The 21,300-nt window shown below is 41.2% G+C and overlaps 1 protein-coding gene across 1 annotated transcript in view; it reads right to left on the bottom strand.

The window, feature by feature from the left end:
* OVCH2 (ovochymase 2) overlaps positions 1 to 20,226 on the bottom strand; it is a 30,243-nt gene extending 10,017 nt beyond the window's left edge. Inside the window, exons 1-16 of the mRNA XM_063118773.1 lie at positions 20,136 to 20,226; positions 18,865 to 18,974; positions 17,808 to 17,899; positions 17,368 to 17,540; positions 15,816 to 15,911; positions 13,117 to 13,268; positions 12,723 to 12,918; positions 11,534 to 11,557; positions 10,733 to 10,823; positions 9,469 to 9,602; positions 8,645 to 8,785; positions 8,100 to 8,230; positions 6,557 to 6,650; positions 3,778 to 3,909; positions 2,384 to 2,464; positions 187 to 373 (exon numbers count right to left, since the gene is read on the bottom strand). Coding sequence (XP_062974843.1) covers positions 187 to 373; positions 2,384 to 2,464; positions 3,778 to 3,909; positions 6,557 to 6,650; positions 8,100 to 8,230; positions 8,645 to 8,785; positions 9,469 to 9,602; positions 10,733 to 10,823; positions 11,534 to 11,557; positions 12,723 to 12,918; positions 13,117 to 13,268; positions 15,816 to 15,911; positions 17,368 to 17,540; positions 17,808 to 17,899; positions 18,865 to 18,974; positions 20,136 to 20,226 — 1,925 coding nt within the window. The remainder of the gene's footprint in view (positions 1 to 186; positions 374 to 2,383; positions 2,465 to 3,777; positions 3,910 to 6,556; positions 6,651 to 8,099; positions 8,231 to 8,644; positions 8,786 to 9,468; positions 9,603 to 10,732; positions 10,824 to 11,533; positions 11,558 to 12,722; positions 12,919 to 13,116; positions 13,269 to 15,815; positions 15,912 to 17,367; positions 17,541 to 17,807; positions 17,900 to 18,864; positions 18,975 to 20,135) is intronic.
* Between the last annotated feature and the right edge of the window lie 1,074 nt (positions 20,227 to 21,300).

Below are 21,300 nucleotides of genomic sequence, written 5' to 3'. Positions count from 1 at the left end.
TCTTGTTCAGTCACCACCAGCTCAGAATCCATTAGGTTATACTTGAAGTTGGGGTTCATACTTATCTGGATAGTTGTAACTAGATATGCAGATGATTGCACTGTAAATAATGCATTTGCTAATGCGTTTTCAAAGTGAATGGACCCTGGGTGACAACTCTAAGGCATAACATTATACTGCATTTACCTTCCTTTAAAACAATGAGCAGCAGTGAGCAGCCATGTGCTTGTAATAACTGTTCCCCCACAGATGTTTTCACCCAAAATTTGTAAGCTGGCCTGCCAAGGCCAAGAATATGGTACAGCCTCCTCGCCTCCAACTATCCGACTGAAGAGGAACCTGGGCTGATTTGATGCCACTCCACAAGTGCTGTCTGGCAACAAGGAACAGAAAAGAAGTTAATGCACATTACAAAAATGGTCAGCAAAAGCATAAAGCTGTCTACATTCAGTTGATTCTACAGTACAGTCGCTAGTAGTCAGCATTTAACTAAGGCTGCGTTCCTATGTGCACTTGCTTAAAAAGTCCTACTAAAGTCAGTGGGATTTACTTCTGAGTAAACATGAATAGGATTGGACTGCATTTCAGTGGTAGCTGGTGAGGTCATTCATTAGGCAAGACAGCAACAGCCACACCTTGGCAATGCGGAGGTGAGAGCACTTCAAACTTTTACCTTTTGGTGCTGGGAAGCAGAGTGGGCGGTGGGGAGGGAACACAGTGTGACATGTAGAGTCACCCTGTGCAACTGTACATGTGCTGAGCAGGTAGACCGTCCTGGTGATGTTAGCAGCTTGTTCCTGGACCTGGAGGACAATCTACTCAGCAACCATGCAATGGCAAGGCTGCTGCACTCCCCCTCACTTCTGGGCACTGAAAGGGAAGGGAGGGCAGGAACCCCACAGCCATGCACACACACAATGACCCAGTTCGCACAATCACCACAGCCCACCATAGCTTGTTTAAGCCACAGTGGGCTGCAGCTGGCAGGTTTTGAATAGTCTAGGTCCAGCCATGGCTTGTCTTGTCGTGTCGTCTAAACCTGGGCAGCAAGGGCTGTGTGAGGGTTAAACAAAAACTGTCAGAACCTGACTTTCTGAAGCTGAGGCTCAAGTCTCAGTGAAACCTTTGATTGCAGTAATTCAGCAATTAGCTGTAAACCTTTACAATCCCAATAAAGATCCACAGATGTCAGATTACAACATAGTTCCATTCATGAGCATCATAACAAAAGACTCAATCAGCTCCAGGTTCAGTATACAGGATTAATCCAAACAAGTTTACAGTTCCAGTGATTTCTGGAAGCTTTCCAGATTACCAAGATGTTTCTTCCAGCAAAGTCTATTGCCATTTGCTCTGGTTTAAATACAGGGGACGGGCCATTAAAGATCACTATTGGACATTTGATCCTACCAGGGAAACCTAGGTCTCAGATGGTTTCTGCACTGCACTGGATGCTTCTGCATCGCCCTGTTGAATTGACGATGCACCTTAGGACATCAACCCTGGAACGCCCTGTATTGAAGACTCCTCCTACTGCTGCCCTGTTCCACTGGAAGAGGTCCCTGGTTGAGAAGTAGGAACCTCCATTAAAGTCAAGTCTCCCAACTGTGGAAGTTAGGCTGTATCAGTGTCCTGAGTCTCGCCCACTCCTGGCTTGTAAACCAGTGGAAGGCCTGTTATTTGCTTCCCATGGCTGAGCCTGACTCTGGCCCTTCCCCCTCTGGCCCAGAATTAGGGTCCCAGGCTATAGCTCCCCACCCCCCAGACTGGGGCAAGGTCTCACCATAAGAGTCCATGGGTTATGTGAGGGTTGTTTAACCCTTGCACAACCCCTGCCATCCAGAGGTGGGTGACACAAGCTGCACCTGCACACTACAGTGGCTTATTTGATCATGTGAACCAGCCCAATCATTATGCCATGGCATTCTGCAGTTTTGCCCAGCAAAATGCCTCACCAGCCATAATCGCTACACTTGCATTTTAACAACTTTGCTGCTTATCTTTAAATCACCCCATCATAATGGAGCCATTGGTGGGATCCATTAAGAATGACTTTTAAACCCTATTGAAAGTAAGGGCACTTATAGTGGCCAACGCCATGAAACCTAGTTCATAGAAGGCCCATACTTTTAATTTGGTGTGTCCAGTGGCTTGTAAACTGCAATATATTTTGAACTGATTTCCAACTGCCTTACTCAAAGTCCAGTTTCCAGCCAAAACTTGGCACCTGTGTGTAGTGTATATATACCTCCTGCATAATTGGCACCTGATACACAGCAGAATCACTCCAATCGTATCTACAAACCAAACTCTTGGTTCTTCTCTACTTCCTTTTGCCCCTTCCTTGCTCCACCAAAGGGTACCTTGATGCTAGTTGATTTACCAGGAATGTCAGTTCCATTTGTAGTGTCACTTATTTCTTCAGGAAGCATCACTTCACTGCTTGAATCTGATATGTTTAAATCTAGAACAGAGAGAGAGAGAGAGATCTCAGAGCCATTCTCACAATTAGTCAAGTGAACTTTATTCTACTTTCACCAGAAAAGATAACATTTAAGTCATTGAGCGTCATCACACAGGGGGAAATCGCGTTTCCTTACTGTTGCTTCTCCACCCATGTTTTTGTCCCTCATTACTTCCTCTTCTGAAAGAGGAAGTAAACAATGTGACATGGCCCTTTCAGTGGGCCATTTTGATTGCGCTGCTTCTCCTGCACACAACAGGAGATAGCGGTAAGTTCCATCTCAAAAACAATTCAAATTTACCAGGGTCTTTTTTGCTGTTGTGTAAAGAAGGCTAGAAAGGGCGGGAGGCATTCAGGATGCAGACAACCCTGTGAATAGGACCTGCGAAAATCCATAAGTGCCCAGTAACGAGCATGCAATAAAACACTTGTCTGATGATGCCCATTTTAAGGGTCTATGTATAGAGTTCATGTTTAATTTAGGGGGCTGTTATTTTGGAGCACCTAAATGTAATTTTACATTTTTCACCTCTCAGTTTCAGCCTTCCTCAACCTGGTGCCCTCCGGATGTGTTGGACTACAACTCCCAGTAATCCCAACCAATATGGTCATGCTCTTATTCAAGTGGCCCATAGAAAGATTGCAGAATATTCAAGAACATCTGTACTTGGACCAGCACTTCAAAAAAAAAATTCTGATGATGGAGATTTGAGGCCATTTGCTTTATGTGGCTGCCCTCAGCTTCATATACAAATGCTGAATACTGGACGTGACCTGATCCTAAAGCTGAGAAACTCTACAACCAGCTTCACAGAACTAACTCACAAAGACATCACTTTAGAAAGGCAAGAGTGTGGTTATTTAAATATGAATTACATATGTGGTTTTATTTGTAGAACAAAATAAATGCTTATTAAGTGATCCACTGAGACTTCCAGCAATTTGCAAGTGGTCTTTGAGGGGGGAAATGGAGAATCACTGCTATAGACCAGGGCTGGGCAGAAGTCAGATCTCTCTAAGGGGATGTCTACACCAGCCCTATATCCCGGGATCGTTCCTGGGCATCCAAATGCCACACAGGGGATCCCAGGAGCAGGCAGGGATGATCCCTCCATTTTCCTGGGATAACCCTTAGGTGTAGAACGGGCCTGTGTTTTGAATGTCCCGTAAAGTCCTGCTGGCATGGCTAATGGACAGGAATATTTGGAGTTGAAGTCTAAAGCATCTGAGGATCTAAGTTCTGACCCACCGCTGCCATACCGTACACTCAAGTGCATGGAAGTAAGCTCCTCCCCATCCTCCCTTTTGTTTACCTGCAACGGCAATGAACACAAATCTGGCTTTGAATCCACCAAAGGTCTCTGTTTCATCTGAATGAAACCAAATCAACATAGTACTAGAAGAACTCACAACTGGTGCTGGGACAGCAAATCCACATGACCGTGCTAAAAAAAAAAAGAAGGTAAGTGACAAGTTTCACAACTGATGAGAAGCAAGTTTCAATATACAAAATGCCAAAATCAACACAAATGTTTGGCATTCTCCGTACTCTTTATATAAAAAACTATGAGGACCATTATTATTTCCTTTATATAAAAATGACAAGAACATATAGGCTAAGAAAGTGTCATGAGTTTTGTTTCTCCACGTTACATACGTTGTCACTTGTTTTTAAACATCTTGAGGGGCGACATCCTTCAGTAACATAATTCAGTTGTTTAAAGGGAGGGTTTGAAATGCAAGATTACCCAAGCAGTGAAAATCAACCTGAAACTACATGTGTTGGCAGAATAGCCAATCCACTTGTTTAAAGTGAGGCCTGCCCCCAATTACTTCTTTCTTTATTTCATTTATGAATTTCCCTATCACTGAAGCTCACTTCTGGTGTTAAAGCCTAGTTGAAGGAGTTCTGGCATCAGAAACCAGGAGGTTAAACAGTGGGAGAGGAAAAGGTTTAGTTCCCAAAACCTTCCATCCCTCCCCTGGTATACCTGAGACCAGAGGCAGATCGGAGTTTAAACAAATGGATCTGCTGCTATCACATGGAGCCAGGCAAGTCTGCAACACTCTCAGCCTCTAGTGGTACGAGAGTGAAATTGTTAGTTTCCTTACTTAGGTTTTATTGGGATGGTGTAACCTAGCCTTCACCAAAGTGGGGGCTGTCTATACAGATTAAAAGCCCTGCAGTGGCTGCACAGTGGCGCTACATCAGTTATATGATGAGGCAGTCACCTTGCAGACATCGTGGGGCTTTCCTATGAAACTGCGCACTGGAGAAATCGGGGACTTACCCTGAGTTTTCCTATCAGAGTGAGTTGACTACAGCCCTTCTGCCATCTGTCCTCGCTCCGCATCATACCAGGGGCATTCCTGGGGGACAAGGTGACCTCTCATTGGTCGCCAGAAGCCAGGTGAGGTGCAGGAGGCAGGCCCAGCTGACTTCTCAGATGTTTTTGTTCCCCACTGGCAGCCTTTTCACGGGAAGTGGAAGAGAGCAGGGAGGGAGGGAGCTCTGCCCCAAATTGGCTGTTTCTGCTCAAAGTGGACATGTGTGTGCAGCTCAGGATAGGGGACAGGACTGGGTGCCCTCTGGGAGAGCACGGCTGCTCACAGGAAAGCCTGCACTGCCTCCTGTGTTTGGATTACCCGATGCCCACCTCACTGCAGCGACTGCATGGTTTTTTTCTTAAAGCGAAGGCAAGCTGGGGCTGTCAAGGCTAGGACTACAACTCCCAGCATTCCTGGCCACTGACCATGCTGAAGTCCAAAATATCTGGAGGTTAGGGAAGGCTGTTGTAATCCATGTTCCTGCCCCATGGACTCCAGCATGTCTAAATGCCTCCAAAGAACATGAAAAGAAACTGTTCAGAGCCGCCCACAGCAGGTACCTATGCAACACGGTTATGGTCCAACTGTTGTGGGCGGCTTTTATGGTGCTCATTCTAGGCCATAAGCATGGGAGTTTTTTGTGTATTTGTGGATGAACTTTTTTCATATAGTATTTGGGGTTTTTATTATGTTTTTATGGTATTTCTTTTTATTTGTTTTACTGTGTTGATTATAGTTTATATTCATTTTGGGATTGTTGCTGTTTTCCTGTTATATTCATCATGAATTTCTGTATTGTGTGTGTAAGTTGTTTTGACTGCTTTTTGCAGTGGAAAGCAGCACTTTTTAATTATCATCATCATCACTGCCTTCTCATCATGATTATGTAATGCAAGTAACACTCTGATGCTAACAAGGAGAAAAACAATTCAAGCAACAATAAAAACAACAACAACACTTAGTATTTATATTGTTCTGTTTGAGGATATTTCACATGCATTATTTCTGTATTCCTCATAACAGCCCATGTTGTTATTTTGGGCAGGATCTACACTACTGCTTTATAACAGTTTATAACAGCATTGACAACTGTTAGGGGCCTGGACACATTACATACACCTTTTCAAACCGTTTTCAAACTGTTATATCCTGCTTAGTATAGATCTGGCCTTCGTATTGCTGATGAAGGACTGAGATTGAGAGATAGGAGGCTGCCTGAGGTTTCATAATGCATTCATGGCAGAGGTGAATTTAGAACCAGCCACTCATGCTAAGAGTCGTGGGACTTTTTTCTGTCTAAACATGCATAGGATTGTGCCTTTAGTAAAGTAATCCAAATGAATGAGATGGAGTGCTGAACCACACACATCCCAAGAGAGATTCTGTATATTGCCTGGACAATGAACACCTCTCAAGGGAATTCATATTCTCCAACTTGAAGGCTCTGCATATTGATCAAACAACATCCCCTTTTTCTGCGATCAATTAGTGAACACTTTCCAAGCCTTCATATGAATGGGCACAATTCACTGGTGCTCCTGCATAATATTTATTCGACTGAAATTATCCTAATCAGCATCACAGAGACACCAGGCTTTAAAAATACGAAAACAAATAACATATTCAGCATACATTTGTCTCTGTTTTGAAACCAGTGATGTTCTATGCATTTCCAATTGTTCTACAGTGAATGGTCCATTACTAAAGAATAAACATCAGATCTGCATCAGTACACATTACTAGAAAGAAATATAAGAAACAAACCTATTTCATTCTCCTTTGCAACATTTTCATAGACTGTCACTGAGTCATAACTGCACTCCTCATTTTCCTCCAATTCAAAGTGTTCATATATGAGCTTCAGAAAGATAAGACAGCAAACAGCTGACATTCATGCAAAACATAGCAGCTTAGTTTCAAATAAATATGTGTGTGTTTTCTTATCTGTTAATAGTATTACCAAGGAAGTTAAACCATTGCTCTGTCCATGGCCAGTAAGAAGTGGTTACAGTCTACAGTATTGGTAAGACTCAAAGGGCCTGTTCAGATAACATGCTAAGCCATAGTTAGGCTGCTAACCTTGGTGAGTGTGTTTAAACTGTGGTTATGTAGTCACCATGGCTAGGAATGGTTCACACGACATGCTCAGCCATAGTGTTTAGCTCAAAATACTTAATCACCATGGCTTCGTGTGTTGTCTGAATAGGGTCAATATGTGAACTGCCCAGAGAGCTTTGGTTATTGGGTGGTATAAAAATGTAATAACTAACTAAATAAATAAATGTGGGTCGCAGCCTCTTGGTGATGTTTTATGAAGATACCAGTGTGGCCCTACAATCTCACTAGTTTTAAAATAAAAGATGAAAAGTTTAAGGGTGGTGGTGGGTTGTTGTTATTGTCTTTTTAAAAATGCATACTTGAGGCAATGCTGCTTCTGCACTCACACTATTTTGTTTGCATCAACAGGATCAACCACTAGGACTATAGAAAGGTAGCACTTCCTAAAGCAACCTTGTAAACTATTTGATAATTAAATATTTCTTTGCTTCAGAAGCAGATCAGACATAATGAACACTAGCATTACATGGGTGTACCGAGGCTCTTTCCGGCAGATTACACCAGCCCCAAACATGTAAGAACCATGCTTGAGTAAGACCAAATCCCAGCATTCTGTTCCCAGAGTGGCCCACCAGATGCCTATAGTAACCCCACAAGCAGGGCCTAAACGTATTATCACCCTCCTGTTCCTGTTCCCCAGCAACTGGAATTCAGAGGCATACTGCCTCTGATACCAGAAGTAATACATAGTTATCATGGCTAGTAGTCATTGATAGTTTTGTCTTCCAAGAATTTGTCTAACCCCCTTTTAAAGCTGCCGAATTTGGTGGCCATCACTATATCTTGTGGTAGTGAATTCCATAGTTTAACTATGGGGGCTGTGAAGAAGTATTTCCTTTTATCTCTCCTGAATGTCCCACATTCAGTTTTATTGAATGATCCCACGTTCTACTATCTCCCTATCCACTTTCTCCGTATTGTGTATAATTTTATACACCAATGTCATGTGCCCCTCATTCACCTTTTTTTCTAAGCTAAGAAAACCCAGATGGTGTAAGGTTGAAGACAGACAGGCTCAAAGGGCACCAATGTTTGCTTCATTAGCAAACCATAAAAGAGTTTATATGATTGTCAGTTAAGAAATAGCCCCAGAATAAAGCTGCTTCGGACATAGACTATAATTCTACTTGTGAAAGTTTGAACAAAACTAAACTATATATTTATTTTGTAAATCCTCCCTGCCTTGTACCTTGACCACATAGTTCTCTGGAGCATGAATAATCCATTGACAATCTGCCAGGTTACTGTATGCCTCAGGGTAGTTCATGCTTTGGACTGATCCTTCTTCAAAGAGAATTGCTAAAGATCCACAGCCAGAATCTAGAAGTGCAGCGAAGCAAGATTAAAAGGAGACAAATGAAATGGCTCATCTGCAAATTGCAAGTGCACAGAAACTCTCAATCACTTGTTGTGCCTACAATAAAGCATAATTAAGGCATTGCATCAATCGAATGCAGAGACTCAGCCAGTTAAGTTGACTACTAAAGCTACTCATAATGGAGTCTACCCAAAGCACTCTCCATATAGGAGCTGGTATGGTCCATAAAACTACTGCATAATCATAATGCAATAAAATAACAGATCTGGTCCATAGATCCATGTATAGTGGAACCTCTTTGGCCTCATGCCACTGCCATTCTTCATGACCTATACAAATATGGTGCCCTTACAGTATCTCAAACCAAGGACAAGCTCAATTTGCACAATATATTGATAGAGCAACTTAATGCTTACCTAGAAGAGTAGCTGGCTCAATAGCCTGGTATATGATGGAAAATCCTGTTCTATGTTCCTTGTTATCAGAGACAAATTTTAGTCTTACACTATTGGAGCCAACCAAAATGGGTAATGGAGGGTCCATTCCACAGAATTTCCCTGAAAGGTTTTAACATTGCAAATGTAATTTCAATAACATTTCTTGGAGTATACTTTCATTGATGTCAAAAGAATGTGCTTCAGAGTAAGTAAGCTTAACAACAAAGCATTCTGGCTGATTTACAACAACCACTGTAAATACTGTAAAATCACTGTAAGATTGTTGGTGTGGTGGAGGGCATGCCCCAATATGTGCTAGCTCAACCCAACATTGGTAGCCACATTTCAGCTACATAAATTTGTAAGAAATCTGAGCGGCAAAACATGTTTTGGGTGTCCATCCCCTCAAAATCCAAAGTCTCTCATCTTTAAATACTTCCAGCTGAAGGCCAGGTAATGCTATTTCCAAGGAGTTTAGTGTTAACTTAGCTAGGAGCATTTCAGTACAGCTTGAAGAGTCAGGAACATTATCTCAGAAGAATATTGGGGGTGACCGTGGTGTCCATGCCACAATGTCCCCATAGCTAAAATTCCTGTGTTGATACGGCATGGTGACACAATCTCTCTTCATTTTAGTAGAGCATGTTCTGATACCAAATTTTGAATAATGGGTCAAAGACATCATATGCAACTTATCAACAATAGCAGAACCATCTGCTGTTGGTTCTGTACACAATATTCTCATGTTTTTCTTTTCGGGGCAGCTTGCAGTCTTTGTAGTATATCTTGAAGAAAAAACTCACCTATGAGCCTACCATCTGTAGAAATCACCGACAAAGAATCATAGTCACAAAATACATCTGGCTCGACATCAAAGCGGGAAAAATTCAGCAGTATATGCCTTCTTTCTGGGACCAGCACAGTCCAAACACACAGCCTGGATTGATGCAGAAGGAGTGAATTCTAATTGACTATCAATAAAGTACAGGTGCATTAGACCATGTCTGAAAAGAGATTTGTATATCTTTTCTTTTTCTTTTTACACATGGATTTTTTTTAAATTTTGAAATAAAAATACAAGCAACAAAAAAGAACATGCATAACAATATGCATAAAACTCACTGATTATAATCCTTAGTATATCATGGATACATCTGTAGGACAACTAGAGCAAAACAACCTAAGGAGAAGCTCACTAGTGAAACATTGGATATATAAGGGTGCAATCCTACACCTGTTTAGACAGAAAAAGGTCCCATAACTCCCAGCAAAAGTCCTACTGGAAGCTGTAGGACTTTTTTCTGTCTTAACATGCTCAGGATGTGCCCTAAATTATACAGGATATATAAGGGTGGTGATGGTTTTGTGTGTGTGTGTGTGTGTACATTTCACGGTCAGAAAAATATATGTCTTGGTAATTTGATCAGAAGCTTAAAGGGCTAACATGTAGGAAATATCTGAAACCATAGTGCCATAATATCTTTTTAAAATTAGGATTCCTTGCTTGAGGCACTGCCTGAGTAAATGTCTACATAATCATAAGTCCCATGCAGGCATTCAAGCTGCACACGGAAGGATTACAAGTATGGTGGGGACAAAGGGGTGTCTGCAAGCCCCGCCACCAATATATCTTTGTAAGTTCAGCACTATGGTCTGCAGCGGGGTGTAAAAGCATCCAGCTAAATGCTCTTTAAAACTTCTCTGCAATTAGGAAGCCTGATTACAGGGAGCATTGAAAGCACATTCAGCTGAACATGCTTACAACCCTCCAGCAGACCAAAGCACTGAACATGTGACAATGTTTAGAGGTACCCATATGGCCAAGATATGGAAAACAGGGCTTTGGCCCACACACTCTTTTGGCCTTCCCATGTGCAAGCTGAACTTGCATAGGGCTATAGTCTCCCAAAAGTTATTTATCCACTGCTATCTAGATGTTTGCTTTGGAGACTTCCAGTTACCTGCTACATGTAACTTTGCCTCTGTATACAATTGCTTAAGAAGGTCTTTATGCTGGAATCTGTTCAAAATTATGAAGGAGCAGGGATTTGTATTTCATCTACTCACTGGTTGTCCTGATAAAAACGCTTTGGATGTTCAGGGAAAAGCAGTTTTCCTTCATTGTCGGGAAGCTTACCATCTTGAATGCTGCATGATGCTGTATTGTGGATATGAAATATGATATGATGGAATACCAAGAGACAGCACTTATTAGTATAACAGACATAAAGCAAATAAGAATTGTGGGATTATAGTGATAGAAACTTTCAAAATATTTTTTGTTAATGAAGTTATATTCATGTTCTGCTTAGCTTTCTTATATAAAGAATAAAATAACATCAAGAAATATTAATATGTGAATGAATCAATGCCGTTCTACCCTTCAGAGTACATCCTTATGCACTGTATCATCTTTAGTGCTCTGCAGCCAAAGAAAAGTTGTACCACATTCAAGTGTTGCAGGACCAAAGCTCTAGAACACCCACATGGGTTCTTCAACTATGCCTTTATTCCTGAAAGTCATGATTCACATTTACAGGGTGGCACTATATTATCTCTATTCCATATTTTCTATTATAAATAAAATAACTTGGGCTTAAATTCAACGTCATGCGAGCAGTTCTCCCTAACTTCCACCCCCTGCCTCTGCAGGAAGGAATCTCTTCTCTAGAGGTCCTACCAACCCTATGGAGCAGGTGTGAGCAGCGGGTTGCAGGGGGGAAGTGAAATCACTTCCTCCAGCAGTTTCCATTCTGCTAGTAGAAGGACTCCATTGAATCCAAATCGTAGACTTTATTAGTACCATAGACTTTACCTAGTTCAGTAAATACCTAGTTCTGAAAGATGTTTAAGGGGCATCATACTCACCTGTAGAACTTTTCATTTTGACATCTAATTAAAATAGAAAAGAGGAATATATTATTAGTACCAAGCCATTAATGCTACAGCAAATCAGAAAAGTAACAACCAATTTGCAAGAACAAAATACATTTTATATTTTATTCACTTAATAGACTTATATACTACTGTCCATATTTAAAATATCTCTAAGCAGTTTATATACCTATCTTTGGGCCTGAGTACAGATACATAGAAAGAGATGTTCTAGGCTGATACGTTCATTAATCATTGAACTGGAACAGTTCTAAGCAGGGTATTGTCATTAATGAGAAGCACTGAAGTCAAGCTGATGACATCTGTGACAGTAATATCCATGAAAGAACTCAGTAAAAGTTGCAGACTTCAGCCTTATTGCCAGTGACGATCACCAATTCCAAATGCCCTTCACTCACCACTATTGCAGAATGCCCAGCCAGCCTCAGACCAAGAGAGAGCACGTCAAGGTTCACACCAGCCTTATTCCTGGCCTGCTCTCTCCCTTGCCCATTGTGCATGTACATACTGTATACACGTGGACAAAGAAAATATGGAAATAATAGCTAGGAGCCTGCTTTGACACACACTTTTTTCTCAGCTGGCTAGAAAAGCCCCCAAAACAGACCGGCCAGATTCTGTTGTTGTTTTTCTGTCTGTCGGCAACCTTACTACAGAAGAAGAGATCAGAAACATCAATTAAGCAGAAGTAGGGATGCTCAGATTCTGTTAAATCCATTTCATTTGTTTCACAGATTGTCAGACATCTTTTCTTCCATCATCCTCTCATTGCAGATGATGGAAGAAAAGATTAATTTTTTTAGCAATGTATGAGAATTTTGTTCCTGTTTGCTAATGCGCATTTGCGCTAATAAACACTTATGCTAATAAACGCTTATGCTAATAAACTGTTACACTACTGTGAATTAGTACAAGTGCACACTTGTGACATTGCACATTTCTGCAAATCCCCCCACCCTTGCAAAAGTAAAAAAAAAAACTGGTCTGCAAGACTACAGAATCTGCATGTGATTTGGAAAAGGGCAGACCGCTGCAGAATCTCACAGGTAGGGGTCTTAGAAATCTGAATTCATTTGAATCCATTGTGGATTTCTCTGACATCCCTAAGTAGAAGACTATTAATGTTGACATCATTATTATACTTGTGGGATTTTGATACTACCGGCGTCCATATGTTGTTGAATCCAAGGGAGCACCTTAGTAAGATCTGTAAAAACTCCCGGAGTTCCTCTTCTATCATACTTTTTCCTCAGGTTATGCATCCAACTGCGAGCACATCCTATACCCCATGAGGTCACCCCAATCAGTGTCCATGAACCACGTTCACGGTTGCACACCAGAGATCCCCCAGAGTCCCCCTGCAAGGGAAACAAAACACATTCAGAATGAGACCTCATATAAAATAGCACATGCACATGTTTACTTAATGAGCCTTCAAAAGTACATCCGCTTGGATATGTCCCTTTGCATATACCTAAAAGTCACAAAGATGGGGCCAATGCATCCTCATCCTCCTCATCATCATCATCAATGCCATTAATATTCATTCTACCAACCTGGCAAGCATCCTTTCCTCCATCCGGAAACCCAGCACACATTATGGTATCACCTCGAACAGGCTTCTTTAAAGTTGACAACACTCTAGAACATTCAGTCTGTTCTAAGATGGGCAACTCCACTTCATGCAAGACTTCAGGGAGGACTCCATCTGAAAATCAAACAAATTACAGGAAGCTGACTTGGGCCAGGCCAGACTGTTTGCCCATCTATCCCAGGACTGTCTGCTGTGACTGGCAGCGGATTTCCAGGGTCTCCAGTAGATGTCCTTCCCGTCACTTGCTTCCTGATCCTGTTTGAACTGGAGTGGCCAGGAGCAGACCCTGGAAACTCCTGCATGCCAAACAGATGCTTAACCACTGAGATGGGGTCCTTCCCACGAGACAGTCAAACCACACCCATGGGTGGGAGAGGAAACACCAGTTTAGGCTACAACCCTATGCATGTTTAGACAGAAAGATGTCCTACAACTCCCAGCATTCCTCAGCCAACCATGCTGGCTGGGAAATGCTGGGAGTTGTAGGAGTTCTTTCTGTCTAATCATGCATAGGATTACATCCTTAAAGCCCCATCACATCTAGGTCAAACATGCGACTCCCATCACTTCTCTGTCGCCATTCTGACGTTGCTTCCTGAAAACTGGAAGTAATTAGCCCCATTCAGTCCGGTAGGAGAGAGCAGCAACCAGACTTTCTCTGGGGGGTGGGTGGGTTGCGGTGCAACAAAGGCCAGAAGGGGCGGAAGACACGCGAGAGGCAGATGACATCATGTGAGTAATCCGTGAGTGCCCGGTAACAAGCATGCAGTAAAACACACTTCGGATGAAGCTTTTAATCAGCTAAAAAACAAACAAACCAGGTAACAATTTTCCAGAATGATTTAATATGCCTTCCACAAAAACTATACAAAGCAGAACCAAGAAAAATTGTGGAATATCCATATGTGATATCACTGAACATGTTGAGGGGGGCGGGGAAATATCATTATGCACTCTTTTTCTTAAAACATGTGAAACAATACAAAAATAATCAAAGGGTCCTGGTTGCTGCTCTCTCCTACCGGACTGAATGGGGCTAATTACTTCCAGTTTTCAGGAAGCGACGTCAGAGTGGCGATAGAGAAGTGATGGGAGTTGTGTGTTTGACCTAGATGTGATGGGGCGTTAAGGATGTAATCCTATGCATGATTAGACAGAAAGAAGTCCTACAACTCCCAGCATTTCCCAGCCAGCATGGTTGGCTGAGGAATGCTGGTAGTTGTAGGACATTTTTCTGTCTAATCATGCATAGGATTACATCCTTAAAGCCCCATCACATCTAGGTCATACACACGACTCCCATCACTTCTCTGCATTCACATCAACATAAGCAAATATTGATGTGAATGCAGCCTTAGTAATGACTTCTCTCTCATGCGAAGTAGAAGCAGGACTGCATCAATTTTGGGGTTGGATGTAGTACTTTGGGCAGGGGGGCAGCATGGTTCCCCTAAAGCTTCTTAATTGTGATAATGCACACTTTCTTTTTAGTCTGTTCACTGGCGTTGCCCCTCCCCCCTTTTCAACTCCTCCAAAATAATTTTCTTCTTCTCATTTATTAATTTATCATTGCATTTTCTTCCTGGTTTATTCGCATGGGCAATTTCAGCCATTTCGGGTTTATGTCATGAAAGGGAAGGGATTATGTTACAAAAGTGCAGAACTACTATATATCCTGCTTGCACCCCCAACACATGCACACATACACAGTTCTGCTGGATCAGACCAAAGATCTATCTAGTCCAGCGTTTTGTTCCCACAGTGGTCAACCAGATATTTCTGGGAAGCCCATGAGCAGGCCACAAATGCAATACCACCTTCCTGCTCATGTTCCTTAGCAACTGGTATTCAGAGTCATACTGCCTCTGATATTGGAAGCAATACATAGCCATCAAGAACAGTAGCCAAATTAGTGGCCATCACACCATCTTGTGGTGGCAAATTCCATAGTTTAACTATGTGCTGTGTAGGTATGAACATATTTTGTAAAATCTGTTCCATCTGAGTTTCACAAATTGTCAGGTGCCTTTCGTTCCATCATCTGCTCATTGGTGGAACTAGATTTTCACACTTTCCTGAATTTGTGGAAATTTACATTTGTACAAATTCACACTTGCAAAAATGCACAACTTACCCCATCCCAAAAATGCACAGCCTCCAAATGTGCATTTTCATGCTTTAGTCTATAGGAGAAATGTGCATTTTCAGCCAGTGTCTTTTTCTTCTTCTTTTTTAACTAATTTTTCTATGTCTAAATCTGCGTAAAATTCCAGAAAGTTAAAAAAAAACCAGTCTGCAGAAATCATGTGACTTGGGAAAATCCAGTCAGCTACAGAATCCACAGACTGGATTCATAGAAATCCAAACTTCATTTGATTCCATTGCAGATTTATCCAACATTCCTAGAGTGCTGTGTGAAGTACTTCCTTTTACCTGTCATGAATCTCCCATCATTCCACCCCATTGGATGACCCCAGGTACAGTACTATTTCTCCACACCATGCATAATTTTAGACACTTTGATCATATCCACCTCAAACATTGCAACCTTCCTCCATACAGGAGTTGCTCCAGCCCCCTTAGCTGCCCCCCGCAACAGGCACTAATTTTTAAAGTTTGCTTGTTAAGGAATTGCTTTAAAAAATAACACCAAAGGCTTACTTTCTCTTAGACGACCCCAGCCACAGGTGATGCATATGTATCCTGGATCAAACTTTTCCTGTGGATCAGGAAGACATACCGGCCAAACCGTTGAACCTACCATTAAGACAGATCAAAGTTCTTGTGACATAGTATAATGAATATAACAATTTTGTTTATATCCCAAATTCTTTTCAATAGAGCGTATAGTGGCATTCACCAAGGGATCAAGCTGAGAAGTTAATTTCTACAAGCATTTTAAAATTGATGTTCTAAAATATATGAGCACAAGGATACATAGGCAAAATTATCCTGTGCAAACACCATTGAAATCAAAAGCAACATCAGATGGTCCCGCTCACACAAAAATGGTCTTCGATGGGTTGTATTTCTCAAATATTTCTAACTCAGTGTTCTAAATTCAAGCCCTTGCTCTCTCTCATCCTTAAATGAGTTGTAAAAAGAAAAGGAAAAAGGAAAAGAAAAACCTGGTTCTGTGTGACCACAGTCCTTGGGCAGGAAATCCAGGGTCCTGACTTGTTACAAGTACTATCAGCAGCAGGAGCTGGTTCTGTCCAACGCTGTCTGCCATCATTACCAGGGTTGTGTGCCATTGCTTTTGCTCTCATAGCACAGCCCTTTCCTCTGTTCCATCAAGAAGAAAGCCAGGCTGCCTGCTAGTATTTTGCCACAGTGCGCCATGTACAACTTCATCATAGGAGGAGGCGGTAAAGCCAGGAAAGTGTCTACCCAACCCATAATCTCCTCATGTGATGTGAGGATGCTTGGTTGTGTGACATGACATAAATAAAGCTGTGTGAAGGTACTGATCGTGGGCTCAATCAATTCTGTCACTGGAAGTTGGAGTGAACTGCAATATTATTCGATTCTAAACCATTTTCTCATGAGAGTCACTAATAGGGTTTATAATAACTCAGCTATATGTAAGAACATAAGAAGAGCCATGCTGGATCAGACTAAGGGTCCATCTAATACAGCACTCTGTTCACACAGGCCTTAGCTAGACCTAAGGTTTATCCTAGGATCGTCCCGGGGTTGTCCCTGCCTGCTCCCAGGATATCCTGTGTGTCATTTACATGAACAGGGATGACCCTGGGATGATCCCGGGATAAACCTTTAGGTCTAGCTAAGGCCACAGTGGCCAACCAGCTGTCGACCCTGAACCCACAAGCAGGACAACAGCATCTTCCTGCCCATGTTCCGCAAACTGCCTCTGATACTGGAGTTAGCACATAGCCATCAGGACTAGTAGCCATTGATAGCCTTTTCCTCCAGGAATTTATCCAGCCTCATTTTAAAGCCATCTAAATTGGTGGCCTTCACCACATATTGTGGTAGTGGATTCCATAGTTGAACTATGCATTGTGTGAAGAAGTATCTGTCCTGAACTCCCACCAATCAGCTTCATGGGATGACTCTGGGTTCTAGTATTATGAGAGAGGGAGAAAAATGTCTCCCTATCCACATTCTCCTCACCATTCATAATTCTGTACAGAAAACCATGGCTACGAATGATTGTAGAAATGCTTATCAGATTTGACTATGATATTACCATATTTAAAGTGACCATCCATTTTCAGAAGGGCAATGTCATAATCCATTGGCATCTTCGTATTAAATTTTGGGTGTCTGATTATGTATTTTACACGTAGGCTCTGCTCTTCCTCATCTTTCGTCTTCAGATCATGTTCTCCAGCAGTGACAGTCAGTACACGTATCAGGATTCTGCACAGTAGTGGGAAATCATTACGATAGGAACAAAATTAAAGTTCATTTTTTCAGACCAAAACAAAACAAAAAGGCCTATTCTATGCCAAAATGTACTTGCATAGCACATATTTGAAATATGTATTAATTTATATTTATGTATTTTATGAATTTATATACTACCGTTCAATAGGCATTTCCAAAGAAGTGCACATTAAATATCTTTGTAATAAAAAATAAAACATAAAACAACAATTTGACTTCTAATGAATTGCCCATTTGTACCTGCCTATAGTACAGTGAGCTGCCGTGATTACCCACTGAGTAGAAACAAGGGTTCCTCCACAGAAATGTTGGTTATTTCTTTTCAAGGAGACCTATAATATGGAAAGCATTTGTCACATTATGGAATGCATATCTCATCACATCTAGAAAAGAGAGCCACAGAGAAGGATATATATGCTCCATCGAACGTTGATCAATGATGAATGGGACACCAAACCTGGGTAAGCACTGTGGTCTCACCACTCAGGGAAGTTGCAATGAGCATAATAATCCCAGAACTTCAACTCCCATCAGGCACAGATAGCATAACCAATGTCAAGAATTCTGGGAGTTGTCATCCAAAAGTTCTGGAAGGCCCCATTTGGGGTAAGTAATATTGGGCTAGGTGGACCTGGGTTAAGGCAGCTTCCTGTCTTCCTAGGGGCATGGAAGGGGCACGGTGCATTTAAGAGGAGGGCAAACTTTGTCCAATTTAAATTTTTAAAAGATAAATAATGATATATCCACATTAATTAAAGAAATAACAGTCCTGCCCTAAACATATTTAATATGAAGTACTGTTGATTTTGATGGGAGTTAACTTTCAAGGAAGCTTGCTTAAGACTGTAGTCTCATTTTAATTTCCAGTCTATGCTTCGGGTATAATTTGTACATGAAAAGTTCCTTTCCTTCAATTATAGCGGCCCAGCAAAGTGTGTGTGTTGTGGAATGAACTATTCATTGGGGGGCAGGCATCACTTGTCTAGGGGTTTGAGGATAAGATTTTATTTTTCCAAATGAACAGGCCTGTCTCACCTTCTTATAATGACTCTTTCTATGCAAACAACATAATTAATCACTAAAGTTTTCTGGCAGCCTAGAGAGAAAGGCAATTGTCCTTGCTGTCAGTATGTACTCCATTGCTCTTGGCAAACAGCAACACCTGTTCAGCAAAAGAACCTATGAAGTCAAGCCCATAGGACATACAGTCCCCATATTTTTTTTCTCATCTCCATGGCAGATCTTAGATCTTGTAGTTGAACTACAACTTCTCGGAAGGTGGGGGTGGGCTGCTCACCTGCCATGGATGTGAACCTTGCTGCACCTGGTTCCCACCAACAATCCGAGAGACAGACTGAAAGGAATCCCATGGATTTTTATCCTGGACTTTCTGCCCACATTTAGAACCTGAAAGGCATAAAGAACAGTTTGATATCATTCTCTACTTTTTCATATAATATTAAGTAACTTTTAAGTTTCAGTTCTAAAATAGTTGAAGGCCTCTAATTGTTATCTAATAAATCTAATGTATTTCCAATCTTAAATCATTTCTAAATCTGAAATGGGCATCTAAACTTTTTCAGCAATTTTAAGCTTTTCCTTTGCAAAGAATAGCTCAAGAGATGTCTATATTGTTTACAAAAGAAACATATTCAGATCTAAATAAAAATGGCTTTGTCTGATTTTCAAATGGATTAACTTTATGCATGCTATACAGCAGAATAAAAAAAAACTTGTGTGTTATTGACCCTGTTCAGACGACACGCTAAGCCATGGCTGGGCTGCTAACACTTTTACAGCAAATGGTTAGTGAGTGCGTTTAAACTGTGGTTATGCAGCCACCATGGTTAGGAACAGTTCACCTGGCACACTAAATCATGGTTCACACAACATACTAAGCCATAATGTTTAACTCAAAATTATTAACCACTGTGGCTTAGCATGTCATCTGAACAAGGTCTTTGTGTGTTTTTCATAGTTTATTGCCAAGATTTTAAAAATTGTTGTTAAAATCCAACAGGATACATTCTCAGACCAAATAGAAGTGAAATATTATCTGGAAAAAAATGTTAAAGATGGAAACTGTTGTGAAGTTATTCCAGATTTGGCTTTATATTTATCAAGTATCCACATGCACATTATGGGTTGCGTCTATTTCAGAGCATCACAATAAACTGATGAATGAATAATGTGGGTTCAGAATAATGGGTTGCATCCAACTGTGTCCCCCACCCACCCAGGAAAGGCTCTTTGTTACATGGGAGCATCTCTTCATTCCAGCAGCATCTCAATCAAATCTCAGTTTGGGTCTCGAATGAATCGTTCATATGGCCAGTTAGCTACACAAGCAGTGCAACCCAGGCTAGTGGAGGAAAAATCATTCAGACCTGTGCAGAGCAACTGTGTGATACTACCGATTCCAGCCAACAGCTGCAGCTGGAATGGAAGTATGTACAGATGACCTCGCTGAAGTATATCAAGATCAGATCTATGAGATGAATCAATTTGAATGTCTGTATTTTAACCTTTAGAAAATGGTTAGAGACAGATATCAAATTGTAGCCCTACCTTGCTGTAGATAAATTGGTGTAGAGCTCCCTTCTTTAAGGCAAGTTGTCCCGAGCATAAGTAAAAGCAGACCGCCGAAAGCCATTGGCATGTTCAAGCTGTAAGTGACTAAGATAAACAGAGTGGAGAATTTTATAGTAGCAAAGAAGAAACTATCACACAGTGGGAGATCAGCAACTGACTAATTAAAGCACAGGTTACTCATTAATCCAGCTATAAAGATTTTAACTAGGCACTACTAAATTTTTCCACATTTAGCCAAGCATGATTCCTTTTAAGTTTTCCAAGGATGGAGGATCTTTACGGCGTTAACTTCATTCTCTCTCAAGAGGTCAGCCTGTACATTAAAAAGAACAATAACAGCAGGCCCCCAGGCTAGCCAACACATAAGAGTCCTATGCCAATATAACTGATGATTAACAACAACTCCAGTTTAATTATGGTCGTTTCCAAGGCTATCACTTGTGGATTATTATTATTTTTAAAAAAGGTCAATCAACTCTACTTTATATGTCTGACAGCAAAGTAGCAGTTTGTGCTGACACCACAACATAAACTAATTTACTGGGGACTGCATTTCATTGAATGCAAAAGTGCTTATTTCCAAAAATGTACAGTTAGGATCTCGGCTTAAGAGAATGTTTTAAATAAAATGCAACTGCTAGTTCTGTCCTGCATGGATAGCATTAACCTTGTGCAAAATGCAAAAAAAAGTTTGGGCTGAGTATTCAACCATGGGGAATTTATAGGCCAGATCTACACCAAGCTGGATATTGCACTAAGAAAGCAGTATGAAAGCGGTATATAAGAGGCAGGAGCCACACCAAGAAGGATATAACACTATGAAAGCGGTATATGGGGTGTGTCAATGGGCCCCAATAGTTGTCAGTGCACTTCTATACCTCTATAAAGCAGTAGTGTGGCTCCTGCCTCTTATATACTGCTTTCATACTGCTTCCATAGTGTTATACCCTGCTTGGTGTAGATCCGGCCATAGTCTTAAGAATAAAGGAACATAGAAGTTTTAGTGAAGAAGCCAGGGGACAGAAACAAGAATCAGGGACATTGTCAGGAAAAGAGAGACAGATCCAAAATACCTTCTATCCTGGAAAAACAGCAACTGTAGACTATATACAGAGATTTCTTTCTTGAAACATTAGGAATG

The sequence above is a fragment of the Elgaria multicarinata genome, chromosome 2 (assembly GCF_023053635.1).
Source record: "Elgaria multicarinata webbii isolate HBS135686 ecotype San Diego chromosome 2, rElgMul1.1.pri, whole genome shotgun sequence".
In the NCBI taxonomy this organism is placed as follows: Eukaryota; Metazoa; Chordata; class Lepidosauria; order Squamata; family Anguidae; genus Elgaria; species Elgaria multicarinata.
Note: the sequence above shows the minus strand (reverse complement) of the source record. Positions and strands in the feature narration are given on the sequence as shown.